Source organism: Balaenoptera physalus (genome assembly GCF_965194825.1).
Source record: "Balaenoptera physalus genome assembly, chromosome: 10".
NCBI lineage: Eukaryota > Metazoa > Chordata > Mammalia > Artiodactyla > Balaenopteridae > Balaenoptera > Balaenoptera physalus.
In genome coordinates this window covers 74,162,242-74,176,715 of record NC_138889.1, presented here as the reverse complement: position 1 = coordinate 74,176,715, position 14,474 = coordinate 74,162,242, and the positions used below count along the sequence as shown (strand labels likewise).

Here is a 14,474-nt window from a genome sequence, read left to right as displayed (position 1 = left end):
TGCGTACCTCCACAGTGGTTAGGTAATGCTACTTTGTAGGGCCAGCGGGACAAAATCTATATGAAATACCTGGCACGGTGCCTGCCTGTTATGTAGTAAGTACTCAGTAAATGCTTGGTGCCTTCTTCTTTCCATTCTTCATTTATTCATTCAGTCATTTATTCATTCAACCAGGCATTGTTGAATTTGTAGACAGGCATGTTGACACTGCGGTCAGTGCAGAAGCCAGTGAATACACTGAAGAATACAGGGAATAACTGATCCTGCCTGGAGCATTTGAAAAGGCTTCTCACAGGCAGGCATCCAAGATGGGTCACACAGGATGCATAGGAGTTCATCAGGAGGAAGTGATGCAGGGCATTCCTCGCCCTCCATCCTTTCCTCCTGCCAAGCAGCCCAGGTCTTCTGCATGTGAGGGAAGACGAGGGTAGTCCCCAGATCTTCCTCTGGGGACAGAGGGCACCCGTGGGCTGGCCCCGCATTCCCTGCCTGGGGCCCTGCTCTTCCGGGCCCTGGGCAGGAAGAGGCGTGGGCTGTGGGCTGGCTCCTCGTGGTCCCCTCACGGGAGGGGGAGGTGATCAAGAAGGGGCTGGTGGCCTGTCCTCCTCACCACAAATCCACTTGCATTTCTCTCTCCTCACTAAGGGCTCTCGGGGTCCACGTCAAGGCTCCAGCAGTCGTCCACCATTGCTCCCTACGTCACGCTTCAGAGGGGTCTAGATGCCGAAAGCAGCAAGGTGACCTACCCTGTGAGTGGCCTTGAGAAGTTCTTGAGGGGCTCACTGCTCCCTCATGCACAGAGTTCCCCGAAGGGCTCCGAGGTAGACGGTAACTGGCGATCCTGTCAGGTGACCCCTCCAGAGCTCAGATTCCCTGTCACCATGTGCTCGTGATGCCTTCACCACTGCCCACCGAGAAGGGCATCACACTGCCCTCCACATTTCCCAAGGGGCTCCCACCTTTCTCCCCAGTCTCGCCCAGTGAGTCACACCCTGAGTTGTGGCCCATGATGTGCTTGTGCCCAACTGGACAGGCCTGGGCCTCAGTGTCTGCATCTGCAGAATTGGGTGCTGCCCAGAGAGCCCGTGAGGGCCAGCGGTATCATGTCCACGAGTGTGCTTAGAGGAGGTGCTTCTCAGTGGCCAGGAGGAGCCCAACTGGAGTGTGTGTGTGTGTGTGTGTGAGAGAGAGAGAGAGAGAGACAGAGAGAGAGAGAGACGGGGATGAAGCCAGCGGGGCGGCTGCCCTCTGTGTTCCCAGCCCAGCTGCCCTGTCTGTCCCTCCTGCCCCTCAGAGACCCAGGAGTGCCTTGGAGCGCCTGTACTCAGGGGACCACCAGCGGGGCAAGATGAGCGCGGAGGAGCAGCTCGAGCGCATGAAGCGGCACCAGAAGGCGCTGGTCCGGGAGCGCAAGAGGACGCTGAGCCAAGGAGAGAGGACGGGTCTGCCCTCGTCCCGCTACCTCAGCCAACCACTCCCTGGAGATCTCGGCTCAGTATGTTAGGAGGGTCCAGGCAGGCGGGGCTGGGACAGGGAGCAGAGCTTCCCCGAGTCCCCCAGACACGAGCACTTCTCAACCCCGAGAGAGTGGGCTGTCGACCTGGATGGCTCAGAGAACACCCCACGGGCTGTGTGTTCACAAGCCGGGATGCATGTGTGACTTGGCCAGAGGGCGCCCCGGAACTAGAGCAGGAACGAGGATGTCACTGCAGGAGCCCAGGAGCCAGAGAGAACGTCCACAGTCAGTTCTGCGGTCGAGCTTGAGGGAGGCCTTTGTAAGCATTTGGAGTCTCTCAGCTGAACCAAGGACTCGGGAAGTACAGGGTTCGAGGAGTGGAGGAGAAAGATGGTGCTATGATTTGAGGAGGAGGAGTGCAAGCCAACCAGCCTCCCAAACCTCCAAGCGGGTGCCCTGTGGGGCAACTGAGCAGAGGGTGGTGCCCCTCACCTCTGAGGACTAGGGCTCTCCCACCGCTGCGGTGCTGACGGGCCTCCCCATGCCCCAGGAGAGCCGGGGCGTCTGCTGCCCCCTGGTGGTGCTTCCAGGCACTGCGCCCTGCCCACAGTCGCCTTAGGTCCCTTTTGGAAACATTCCATTTGACTTTTCCCTGTTGTTTGAAATCAAATGTTTCCCTAGACCTCTAGCCTGACTGCTCTTCCCCTAATTCACTGCACAAGCTCTTTTGCTTTTAGCGTTACCGCTCATTGCCTCTCTAATCCTGCCTGATTGTGTCTACAGACGCTTCTAATTTGCATCAACCATTCTCTAACTGGCCTGTGCTCTTGTTACCAGGCTTATAATAGCAGCTCTTTTCTCCATAGCCTAGTGAGCACTCCCATGTGTGACTCACCTTTCTGCTGCCCCCTTTATGCAGGCTTACTGACTCATAATTCCCTTATCCCAAAAGCTGCCCCGCAAGTTTGAGCCAGCCCCGCTGCCTGAGGGCCGTGGTCATTGTCAGAGGTCTGGGCATGATGAATTTATCAAAGTCCATGCCTCACATCTGGACAGTAGACACAGACTTCAGAGATTGCATGTTGGAATAAATTCTGCCAAGTCTGAGGTGGTTCAGTTTTAATTCCTCCAGCCCCATCGGCACAATTTCTTACGGAAAACTTTTTGTGTTTCTAGTATTTATTAACTTGAACAGGTAGCAAGATACATTATGATCTGTATTCAGAGGGCCTCTCTGCAGCTGTTAGACACCATAGGGATCAGACCCAGGATACTCATATCCTGAAAAGCTGCAAAGCCAGTAACTTTTAAACTTTATAAGTAAATGTCATATGATGAGGTAAAACTGACTTTTCACAACCTGATGTCTCAAATGTAGAAAAATGATCTAAAAATCGTAACTTGAATACCTTGTAATTTTTTTCTTTAAAAAAAAAAGACTTGTGTAAGTCTCTGCCTCAGCGCCAATAAACGTGTTGCTTAATGATAATGGATTGGCGTGGTTCTTCCCCAGGATACATTGTAGAGTCCAGTGAACTTTTTCTGTTTGTGGAAACAATCAGGCTGGGTTTATGTGAGGTCTTGTCTCTCTTTGGGGCACTGGTGAGCATGTAAGAAAATGTGTGTTTTCTTTGTGAATCATTAAATTAATTTTTCATCCCTGAATCTTCAACTGCCTAATCCTTTTACACTTTAATTGGAAACCATCACCTAAGAGCGATTACGTTGACGTAGAGTCAGTATGGAGAGCTTGTGCACGAATGGGTGAAATGTGCTGCTATGGCGTGGGTTTGGGGCTTGGGTGAGTGAGGGCTTGAGGGGGCATTAAAGACAACGATGACCACTTGGGGTTCTGTGAGGTGGATGGGGTGGGAAGGAGAAGGCAACCTGGGATGGAGAAGCGTCTGCTTGGCTTCTGCTCAAGCAAAGGGAGGCTTTGGGCCCGTTCCCTCCTCTCAACAACCTGCTCAGCGTCGAGGCCTATTGGGGATGCAGGCCACAGGTGATTAGAAAGGCCACGGCGGAGCCAAACCATCGTGCTGGGATCTTAAAGTGGCTGGGTTAGAGTTTCCCTCTGTGAAGCCTGCTTGTTACAGAGTTGGAAATGTTGCATTTGATTTAGCATTTAAATTTTACATGTTTTTGGTTATTCTAACTTAAAACGTCTGCCCCAAATAGATGTGTGATACGCAGCAGCTTATCTGCCTCACTGGCCGCAAGCTGCTCCTGCTTGCACCTCCCCAGTCCCACGGTGGGGGCATTATTCCCGACCCTTAACTGTGTCCTGTTGGGAATGCCCACTAGAGAGGCTCTTGGCTATTCCACTTGCTTACCAGGGCCTCAGAGGGTTTGTTTTTCCCATTGTTTCTGAGCTGGAACATATGGCTCCCGAACCAGAAGGGCTTCCGTGATCTGTCATGCCACAGAAGCGGCAAACCTTTTCTCTTGAGCTCTGTCCCAGCTTCTGTTTTAGGGTCACCTTCTTGGACCTGGGAGCCTCCTGTATCCCTGGGGACCATTGTGAATCTAAAGTCGTGGATCTTAGACCTGTGCCTGGGAGGTTTGGATACTTTGGGGCCCATATCAGAGAGAAATCAGCAGTCTGGAGTCCGGCTGTATCAAAGGGGCAGAGGCCTTGTTCTCTCTGTCACAGAGTTTCAGAACACAGCAAAGACCATCTGTGTCACAGAATTGCTGCTGCCTTGTTTTAGAGATGAGGTTGAGGTCCATGGTCACACAGCTTTTCCCTAATGAGTCACAGGCCCATCTTCCCAAGGACCCCAGTGCCTGCAAGACCTACCCAAAAGGAATAGTCAGGAAGTGACTACATTTCACCCTCTTGTTCTGTTACCAGTGGAAGCGCGAGCAGGACTTTGACCTGCAGCTGCTGGAACGGGCCGTACAAGGGGACAGAAAGGACAAGGAGGAGAATGGCTGGCTGAAGGTGCGGGCTGTGCCTGTCACTGAGTTGGACCTGGAACCACAAGACTATGACGTGGACATCAGCAGAGAGGTGAGGGCAGGGGCTTCCTTCACGCTGCCCCCAGGAGGCCCAGCCTTCAGACGCCAGCCTGACCAACCCTCCCAGGGGCATTGGGCGGGGGTGGTGGGGTGTTGCCCTGAATGAGGACAAGCTCGGTTTCAGTGTGGCCCAGGAGGATGGATGAACAGCACCTGGAGGTAGTAAGAGGAGACCAGGCATTTTGATGCAGGTTCAGATCTGTCTCTCTTTGTAATTTGTGGCAAGTCATTTAACTTCTCTGTGCCTCAGTTTCCTCAGCAGTAATGTGGGTTGTGGGGGGCGTTACGTGACTCAGCCACATTGCCCTGACGGTTAGCAATGATCACAAAGCTGTGAGCACAGGGCCTGGCACATAGTAGGCATGTGATGAGGTAGTTGTTATTGTTAGGATATGTTCCCTGGAAAACCAGGGGTTGGTCTTGCATCTGGCCAGTCAGGCCAATTTGGGCAGTCAGACTTGGGGAAAAGGCAGGGCAGGTTTAGAAATCACAGGTGAAATATCCAGCTATGGCAGAGGCTAGGAGACCTGGATAGGTCTGGTCTGGGTTCTTTCGCCCTCTGGTGGCTCAAATGCATCATGGCCGGGCAGGCCCAGAAAAGCAAGTAACCACAGTCAGGACCGTCTCTTACGCAAGGGAAGAGAACGGGAGTCAGAGCGTGACAGACTTAGGGTCTTCAAGACATAGGGTGGTGTCCTGTGGCCTATGTTGTGCCATTTGTAAGCTCTGTAGAGCAGTGTCTTTGGCTGTTTGGTTCACCTTTGTGCACCCAGCACCAGGCCTGGCACACAGTAGATGCTCTGTAAATATTTGCTGAATGATGACTCTGTTGAATGAAGTGCACAGTGGCCCACAGATATCCCAAACACATTTGTATGAGGGCTTGGCCTGGCCTGAAACTGCATGAGAGGAAATGCTCTCACCACATGAAGGATAGATCAGACAGGATGGGGGCAAATTGACGCCTGTGGAGTTGCTGGGTTCTGGGATCAGCTGGGGCTCCAGGGTTTAACGAGGTTAGTCCCCTGCCTTCAGACCTTTTCCCTTTGGCGCCTCTGAAACAGCCAAAGGTCCGTGCTTTCTCAGGTCCACAAAAGAAGCTTCTACACACTGCCTTGGCAATGGAAGTGCATTTTGCGGTGTCCTAATTGGCCTGCCAGCCAGGGGAAAAAGTTCTTCCTTATCTCTAACCTAAATCCCTCCTGCTACAATGTAATCTGCTTCCTTCCGCTGCATCTGCCCTCATGGGAAATAACAGAAAAGAGCTTATTTCTTGCCATCTTTCACCAGAATGAAAGGTCTGCATGGGCTTAAATTCAAGTCCAGATTTGCCCTGGGATTGGATTTAGCTTGTTTTTGGAAGTTTCAACCAACCCCATTTTAATGTAGTTCAAGGAAGAAAAAAATTCCCTGAGGTGTGTGCAAAAGTTGCCTTTAGCGTTCTTGGCCCACTTAAAGGTTCACCAAGCTGAGGTTTCTTTTGGGTTTGTATGAGAGACTGGTGGGGAGGAGCTGGGGTCATTTTCCTCCTGAGAGCAGTAGATTCAAGCGGCTGCCTCCTGTCTGGGTCTTTTGTAGGGACAGAAAGCACTATCACTTTCTTTCATCCCGCCACCCAGCCACCCAGCCACCCAGCCACCCAGCCACCCATCCAAGGAGTGCTTGCTGAAGGGCTACTAAGTACCAAGTCCCTGCTCTAGACAGTGGAGAAACAAACAGGAGACGGGAGGGAGTGGCAGGGGTGGGTGGATGGGAGAAGGAGGGTCAGGGAAGCCTTCTGGAGGTGAGGGTGGGAGGAGAAAGAGCCCGTGGAGCCCAAGGAAGGAGCGTCCCAGGCAGAGGAAAGAGCAGGGGCAGAGGTGGGTCAGCGTGGCCGGAGAGGTCAGACCACATCAAGGGTAGCTTTTAGGGTGATCATTTGTACCCTCAGGGCTGACTGGTCTAGTTACCTTGCCTTCCCCCTTCCCTTCCCTTGGCCTGTAGGAGGTTGCCTGGTACGGTAGATAGAACACGGGCTTCGGAGTCAAACCCAGATTCCGATCGGGACTGCACAGTGAACTGCCATTGTGATCTTAGCAAATGACTGAAGTCTGCGGGCTCCTCCGCGTGCCTCATGGCGGGGGACAGGATGGGGAGAGCAGGTCCCAAACCCAACATCTATGCCTCCCACCACCTTTCCTCAGCTCTCCAAACCAGAGAAGGTCTCCATCCCCGAGCGTTACGTGGAGCTGGATCCTGAAGAGCCGCCCAGCCTGGAGGAGCTGCAGGCGCGGTACCGCAAAGCCGAGAAGATCCGGAACATCCTTGCCCGGTCCAGGTCAGCCCTCATGCTGCCTGAGCCCTGACGACCCGCTAGGCCGACCCCAGGGGTGTCTCAGCTGAATGGGCCCTGGGCTGGGCTGGCCGGGGAGCGTGTTGTCAGGCGTCCATCTCAGACCACCGCTGCTCATTGTGAGGAGCAGGCCGGCTCTCCACACGTCACCCACAGATCAGCGAGGAAGCTTGCCCAGGTCATCTGGGAGGTCCTAAAGCACTCAGAGGGCCATCCTAGGCCCTTGCCCCCAAATCTGTGTCCCGTGGTCCTGGCTAGTGTGGGGAGTGGAGCCAAGTGTGGTGGTGAAGTGGACACAGTTGGAGGTAGGCCCCAAGGATGGCCCTCCCAGCCTTAGGGCCCATGTTCCCTCACACAGACCCCTAGACCAGAATCAGGGGCCCAGCCTTGTCCTGAGGTGCCAGAGGCCTTGCCCACATCCCTGGAGGCCAGGATGGGACCCCAGGAAGTGACTTTCCTGTCGCATCAGCCTCTGTAGCCTCAGAAACGTAAACCGGGTATTTGAGGGCCTCCCTTTCAGAGGGCGGTTAGCCTTTTCACGCCTGGATTTAATAGGAGCTTAGAGCTGGAACCCTTATCTTGAGGTCTGCGATCCGCCAAAGGAGGAACAAAGCTGTGACTAGGTGTTTGGGGAGAAGCATGTGCACCTTTGTCTGGAGAGAAGGTGCACCATTTTTTTTTTTTTTAATTTATTTTATTTAATTTATTTTTGGCTGCGTTGGGTCTTTGTCACTGCGTGCGGGCCCTCCCCAGTTGTGGCGAGCGGGGGCTACTCTTCCTTGTGGTGCATGGTCTTCTCATTGCAGTGGCTTCTCTTGTTGCGGAGCACGGGCTCTAGGCGTGCAGGCTTCAATAGTTGCGGCACGCGGGCTCAGTAGTTGTGGCTTGCGGCTCTAGAGCTCAGGCTCAGTAGCTGTGGCGCACGGGCCCAGTTGCTCCGCAGCATGTGGGATCCTCCCGGACCAGGGCTCGAACCCGTGTCCCCGGCATTGGCAGGCAGATTCTTAACCACTGCGCCACCAGGGAAGCCCCAAGGTGCACCATTTTTATCTGATGCCCCCAAAAGGGTGAGATCCTCAGGCCAGGGAGACCCTGCTCTCCTGAGGCAGGTGCCTGGGGTGGCAAGGCCCACAGCCTGCTTTCTGGCTCTCCCACAGCATGTGCAACCTGCAGCCAGTGTCTGGCCAGGACCAGGACAGCGTAGCCGGCCTGGGCTCGCAGCTGCAGGAGCAGGAGCGCATCATCAACATCTCCTACGCCCTGGCCTCCGAGGCCTCGCAGCGCAGCAAGCAGGTGGCAGGTGAGGCCACGCGGATGGCCTCTGTGGCTGGGCCCCACCCCCTACTCCTTGGGCTCAGGGCCTGGCATGGCCTGTCGGTCGTCGAGGGACGGTGGTATGTTCCCCTGTCCCAGGCGCGCTGCAGGGTTTGCGAGGGGCACTGGGGCTCAGGAGTGTCCCGGGAGAGGGTGTAGAGCTCATTCTTAAATCTTGGGAGTGGTACTGCTATTCCGCTTTCTCTGAGATTGTGGGTTGAGAACAGGTTTTTCCTGTTCTCCTGAGCTAAGGAGTCAAGGCTAAGGTTTCTGGCCTCACGAAGAAGGGGCAGGAAAGCTTTTTGGTGCTTGGATTTCTTGCTGGGACAAGGCAGAATGGGGCCCCTCTAACCCTCCCTGGGGTCCCTGCTTTGGTTCCCAAGTCAAAGTCACTGTTCACCTATCAGAGTGGCCTGTGCCAGAAAGCAGGGCTTGGGAAGTGGGACTTTGCTGTCCAGTGGGAAAAAACCAGCACCATGGGATGGGAGGGTGTGTGTGTGTGTGTGTGTGTGTGTGTGTGTGTGTGTGTGTGCCAGGAAAGAGACTCCTGGCTCCTCTCTCCACCCACTTGTGCCCTCCCTGTGTGAGCTCTCACGGTTCACCTGTGCTGTTTCTCCCCAGATGCAGCCGCCACTGCATGTCTAGGTGGTGCCCTTGGCCAGGTGTGAGAGGGGTGGTCTCTCACCAGCCTGAAGTGGGGTCACAGTCCCCACCAGTCCTCCAACCCTGGCCAAAGGGTCTAGAAGTGACCACGGGTGGGGCCTGCTGGACCTGGAGGTGGCTGGCCCTGGGAAGCAGAGCCATGGGTATGACCGAGGACAAGGGGCAGCCTGTGCTCTGTCTCCCAGCTCGGATCCCGTACAGAGTCGCTGACTCCCCTGAGGACATGTGCGTGGGCTGAGAGGGGGTCTTCGCTGGGGAGACAGCAGACGGCTTTCCCGGGCCCCTCCTCGTAATGATCCTGGGGCTCCCTGATTTTGAATTCCTCCCCATGTCAAGGGCTCCAGCAGGGGCACCTTCCCTGCCATAAAGTGCCCTCCTCTCTGGCCTGTGCTTGCTCTACCTATGTGGACCTACTGTCCTCGGCTTCCTTACCACCAGCAGGCGAGCGTGCCCCAGACCTGACACCCCGACACCCCGCAGTCACGTCCCTGCTCAGTGGCCACCTTTGCTGCAGCCTTTCCTCACTCTTGCTCCCTCTCTCCAGCTCAGAGACATTTCTGGGAACTGCAGGCCAGGCCCCCGCCAGGCCCCATGGATGTGCCCCCCACAAGCCCAGGCTGTTAGTGGTGGGCAGTGGGGCCCACGGCACCCCGGCCCTGCCGTGCAGGGCGTCTGGTGCTGCAGGAGCAGACGAGGAGCCTAACGCACCACTTAATTCCTGTCTGCCCGTCTAGCGCAGCAGCTGGCCCTCCTCCCGCCTAAAGCCCCCCTGTCCTCCAGGACGGTGCCACCTTACCCCCCCTTAAGCAACGGACTCCACTACACCTTTGTCTAACACCTTCCAAGTAAGAGCCCCCTCCTGGCGTGTCCCCTCACCTGGCGCTGAGCATGTCCCCTCCCCTCTGCTGCCGAGATGATTGCAGTGCCACCTGCTGACGCTTCCTTCCATGGGCAAAGCGGCTGCTCGGGAGACCCCTCCTGGACTGGTAGGCAGGTGGGGGGCTGATGATTTTTAGGAACTCAACGTTCAGCGGCTCTGATACAGTAGAGACTGTGTGATCCAAGCCCCCTGGCTCCCTGAAATCTCAGGAGCTAGAGCTGTGCCCCTTCCCGCCCCACTGTCCTTCCTGCAGGCGGCCCAGTGCCGCAGGGGCCAGGGCAGGCCAGATGGCGGGCTTGGGAAGGGGGGGCGGTGGCTGGGAAGGAAGAATTAGATCATGGCCTCTCCCCGTCAGGGCTTTGGCCAAAGAAATTGAAGAACCGGAAGCCTAGAAAAACCAGTTTTGCAGATGAGGACATGGGCCCTGTGAGGGATGGGGGCTCATTCCAGTCACAAGGGAAGCTTCAGGAGGAGGCTGCCCAGGGTGATGGCCCTCACCCCTGCAGAACATTCCAGCACCACCCCTTCTGAGTCCTCCCCACGTGGGCATTTATGGTGAGAGAAGGCAGCGTGGGAGTAGGGAGGGAGTGCTGGACCAGGAGTCGGGAGGCCGGGGCCAAGTCCAGGCTGTTGTTCTGAGTTCTTGGCTGTTGCCTCACCTGGATGGGGAGGGCGTATCAGGAGTCTCAGCAGCCCTTTCCCTGACGTTCCACTTCATACGACTGTGTAGGGCTTCCCCTCTCATCCCTCTATACGCACTTGTGGTTAACGTTGCTGAGCGCCTACTCTGCGCCAGGCATCGTGCTGATCATCTCCTTTGACAACAACCCAATGGAGATATTCACCCCATTTTACAGATGAGGAAGCGTAGCTCAGAGACCCTGAGGGACTTGCCCAAGGAGTTGCGGCTGTGTCAGAGCCAGGGTTCAAACCCCTTCTGTGCGAGTTCAGAGCCTCTGTTCTCCATCGCCACCCTGGGCCCACCTGGGCCACCTCCATTGGCCCACCTGGGCCACCCCCAGGGGCTCTAGATGTTTGGAGAAGGGAGTGCAGTGAGGGATGGCGGTGTGTGGTTGGGACGGAGACATGGTCTTGGGCAAGTGTCCACCCGCCCGGACGCTTCACTGTCCTGAGGGTGGCAGGAGGAGGTCGGCCTGTTGGGCCAGGCTCTTGGGACGTGTGCAGTAGGGACCCTGTGACTGAGGAACCCCAGGGAATGCTCCAGCCAGGTCTTTTGTAAAGGCTGCAGGGTCTTCTGGGGCCACGGGAGTGTGTATGGTTTTCTCCTGGAGATCGAGTGTGGTGACGCCACCCCAGGCCACAGAGAGGCAGAGGAGAGGCTCTGTTCCTCTCTGCTTTTGGTGCCCCTGTGGTCATGAGATAGGCCTCTAATGCTCTTTTCAGAGCACACACACATTTCCTTGTACCCTTCCAGCACCCTCATTAGGAGATTGGTACAGTCACCCTGTTTTTAGATTAAGAAAACGAGGCCCATGAAGGCTGAGAGAGTTACCCAGAGTCCCTCAACAAATGAAGGGCAGAGCCAGAACTGGACCCCAGAGTCCTCTTTGCTCAGGCCTTCTGCCCTATCAGAGCAGGGACCCAGTCTAGGGGCCAGCATGTGTCTGGCAAACTTCCTAGAAGTGGTGAGGGTGGAGGAAAGGTGGGACGCCCGTTAGTTCTCGAAGCCGAGGGTCCCCCAGCAGCGGCCGCATTGCCCCAGCCCCCTGCTCTGCTGTTCTCTGTCTTGTCAGCCTGCCATTCCCTGTCACGTGTGCACAGACACGCCCACCGCCTGCTCCCCAGACGTGGGCTGGGGTCCTGCCAGCCTCTCATTGTCTCCTGTGCTTTTTGCCAGCCCAGGCAGTGACTGACCCGTGATCCAGCGTGCAGAGAAGTCTGGAGCCAGGGGCCAGTGGAACCAGTTTCCTCCGAGAAGATTGATCCTTCTTCCCCTTCCAGCTGAGCCGGGGTTCAGGCTGGAGGACAGAGCACCACCAGCTGTGGGGCGTTCACCACAGGGCTAGGGCCTAACACCCACGCTTGTTTTAGTTCAGACTCCTTTTTACATGTGACAAAGGCACTTTTAATACACACTGTAAAATACTGACTCTGTATTTTAGAATCAGGCTATATTTTATAATGTTCACCTCAAGGGCTGAGTGGCTGAGAAGGTGAGGATGCAGGATTTTGGAGCTGCACATACAGATTCAGGTACCGTTTGGGTGGTGGGTGTGGGTGGGAGCCGAAGGGCAGGGTGAGCAGAGGCCAGTCCAGCGTCTGCTGAACTCAGGTGAGGTTGGATTGGAGATGTACTTCCAGTGGATTCCAGTGTTGGGCTCATTGGTCTGTTGTCCAGGGCAGTGATCAGCTGACCCTGACCTGGCCTGATGACCAGCTCTGTAGGGTGAAACTCCACCGAGCTGGCACGTGGAGCCTCGGCCTTGGGTCTGGCTTAGGCCCAAAGGTGTGTCCAAGAACTTTGGTTCCCAACCTGCCCATGAGGTTCTCTCAGCAAAGGGCTCTTCAAAAAAAAACAAAACAAAAACAGTTCGCTGTAATTAAAAAAAAAAAAAAAAAATACACTTTGAAATACAGAAAAGGTGAGAAGAAACACCTTTGATTTGTATCATAAGCAATAAACGTCACACTGGGTGGCATCTACCTACAACTCCCTGAGTCCGCACTAGGCTGTGAAAGGTGTCCTGGGGTCTTTGCGGCTGGCCCCTGAGAACACAGGTCAGCCTACCCAGGACTTGGGTCAGGTGGCAGGTGGGCAGGCAGCGGGCCCCTACCCTCCCTGATGGCCAGCAGGGCCACGATGACAGGACTATGACTTGACTTCCAGCCTAAAACGGGGAGGGCGCTGTTAAGCCAGGCTCAGTGTTTGTGGCCCTTTATGTAAGTCATGAACTCATGATATTCTGCATCCGGAAAATGAAGTTGAAAGACAAACAAACAAACAAACAAAAAACAACTCCATTGGGTGGAGCCACACTTTAAATGAAAATTTGTCTTTGACTATGGTCAGAAAAATAATCTTGAATATATTTAGAAGTTGCCGTCTATTTTTAACTAACTCCATATGCTGCCAGTATCAACTTCATGACATTTGCCAAAATAAGATTTTATTTTTGCCTTTATAAGATTTTGTTGGAAAAAATGAAATGACTATTTTGCAAGAAAAAGTTAATTTAAATAAAACTGTAATGGTTTGCAAAAAAAAAAAAAAATGTGATGTACAGATTAAAATATTAACCTGATATGCTTCCTGCTTTTTGCTGGCTATATTCTCCTGAGTGGCCTGTGTTAGTTTTTTTTCCATTTCTTTGGAAAACCCCCAGTGTCAGCTCTGGATCCTGCGGTGTTCACCTATGAAGTCTCTCCTGATGACAGTTCCGTGACACTTGATTTACTCTGGAGGCCTGAGGGAGGAAGGCCTGCGCACTTGGGCCTTTGGCTGGGCCTCAGCAGCCGCTCAGGACGGCCCCCTTAGCCGGGCTGGGGGCCACCGGGCTGTGGACTCCTGTGCGGGGCTGGTTTGGCAGGCGGTCTGCAATCCCAGACAAAGCGAGGGACTCCGCAGGCCCTCTTCCAGCCCACATGCCTCCGGATTGCTCCAGTGAGGCGGGTTAGTGACGGACCATTGCAAACTGGACTTGTGTTTAATTCGTTTTGACTTGTGATATATGCTTAAAACAGAAGGCAAGAGGCCAGTTCAGTTTAGGGATGCATGCGCTTCCAAGTTTGTTGCTATGGCAGTTTTTCTCTGTTGCCAAGAAGGGCGCCCTCAGTTTAGAGCGACTTTCCAACTAGTTAAACTGGAGAAAATAGATACCAAGGCATTCTGAAGAGGGAACGCTGCTGCTTTTTTAGCTACTGCTCTCTTTTTGAATTTTAAAATGAAAAATATTCTCCGGTTTTAAGCATTACTTGGAGCTATCTCCATAACCGATGAAAGGGAGGCAGGGACGGTGGGGAGGAGGGTTTTTGTCCATAACTGAGTGCAAGGCAAGAAAAAAGGTACAGGAGGCCCCCCTCCCCCCCCTCCCCCCAGGGTGACTCCTGACTGTTCTCTCCACTCCAGCCGGGAGGAGGGGTAGCCTGTTCTGTAAGAATTGTGGCCCAAATTTCAAACAGAGCGCGTGACAGGCCCTCACCTCAGACTTCACGAAGAGCACGCGTGATCTGGAAGAGGCACCCTCCGGCTATGTCACGTGTGAGCAGGCACGTGGCCTGGCCTCCTTCTCCGCCCCCTGGAGAGGACTTGTTACCTGAGGTAAGATGCCATCTGCGGAAGATTGGCTGACCAGGGACCCTCCAGGCGGGGGGCCACTGGGAAACCCCACGTGGCCCAACGATTCCGGCTTTGCTTCTTTACCGGGACCCACGGGGCCTGAGCAGAGTTTGAAACGATGGGATTGCAGTCAGCAGAGGGAGCGTGAGCATGCTTCTGCACCCCTGCTGACGTCCATTCCTGACTTTAACCCAGGTCCCGGTCGAGCCCAGGATGTCTATCTTATTTTAGCAAGAACCAACAAGAACATTTTAGGATCTAGTATTAACAGGGGTTGGGAATAATCTTTTCCTAATGCCCACTTGACCCTTCTGAACTGCCCAGATTCTCAGCATGTCCAGGGCGTTGTTTAAATGATTGAAGTTGAGATGTGTGTGCATTTGTGAGTGCATGTGAGGCAGATGTGCCCAGACTGATGCAGATGTTGAAAGCAGGCCTTTTGTTTGCTCCCTTTCATTCACTTTTCTGCCCACCTTTGTGTCTGGCTGGGGGGATGGGATCTGCAACTAGT

At 54.6% G+C, this 14,474-nt stretch overlaps 1 protein-coding gene and 1 long non-coding RNA gene across 14 annotated transcripts in view; one reads left to right on the top strand and one right to left on the bottom strand.

Moving 5' to 3' along the window:
- The window catches only part of PLEKHA7 (pleckstrin homology domain containing A7), a 210,187-nt gene extending 197,258 nt beyond the window's left edge, over positions 1–12,929 (top strand). For 2 of the 13 annotated variants that reach the window (XM_082476517.1, XM_082476521.1), the window contains 6 exons: positions 646–749; positions 1,295–1,495; positions 4,311–4,469; positions 6,661–6,794; positions 7,967–8,109; positions 9,521–12,929. In XM_082476517.1, the coding sequence (XP_082332643.1) occupies positions 646–749; positions 1,295–1,495; positions 4,311–4,469; positions 6,661–6,794; positions 7,967–8,109; positions 9,521–9,621 (842 nt within the window). In that variant the 3' untranslated portion in view covers positions 9,622–12,929. Of the gene's footprint in view, positions 1–645; positions 750–1,294; positions 1,496–4,310; positions 4,470–6,660; positions 6,795–7,966; positions 8,110–8,744 lie in introns of all 13 variants that reach the window. The other 11 variants (XR_014267916.1, XR_014267917.1, XR_014267918.1 and 8 more) reach the window with 11 other exon arrangements.
- LOC309667728 overlaps positions 1–14,474 on the bottom strand; it is a 504,177-nt gene that overhangs the window by 166,871 nt on the left and 322,832 nt on the right. The window lies entirely within an intron of this gene.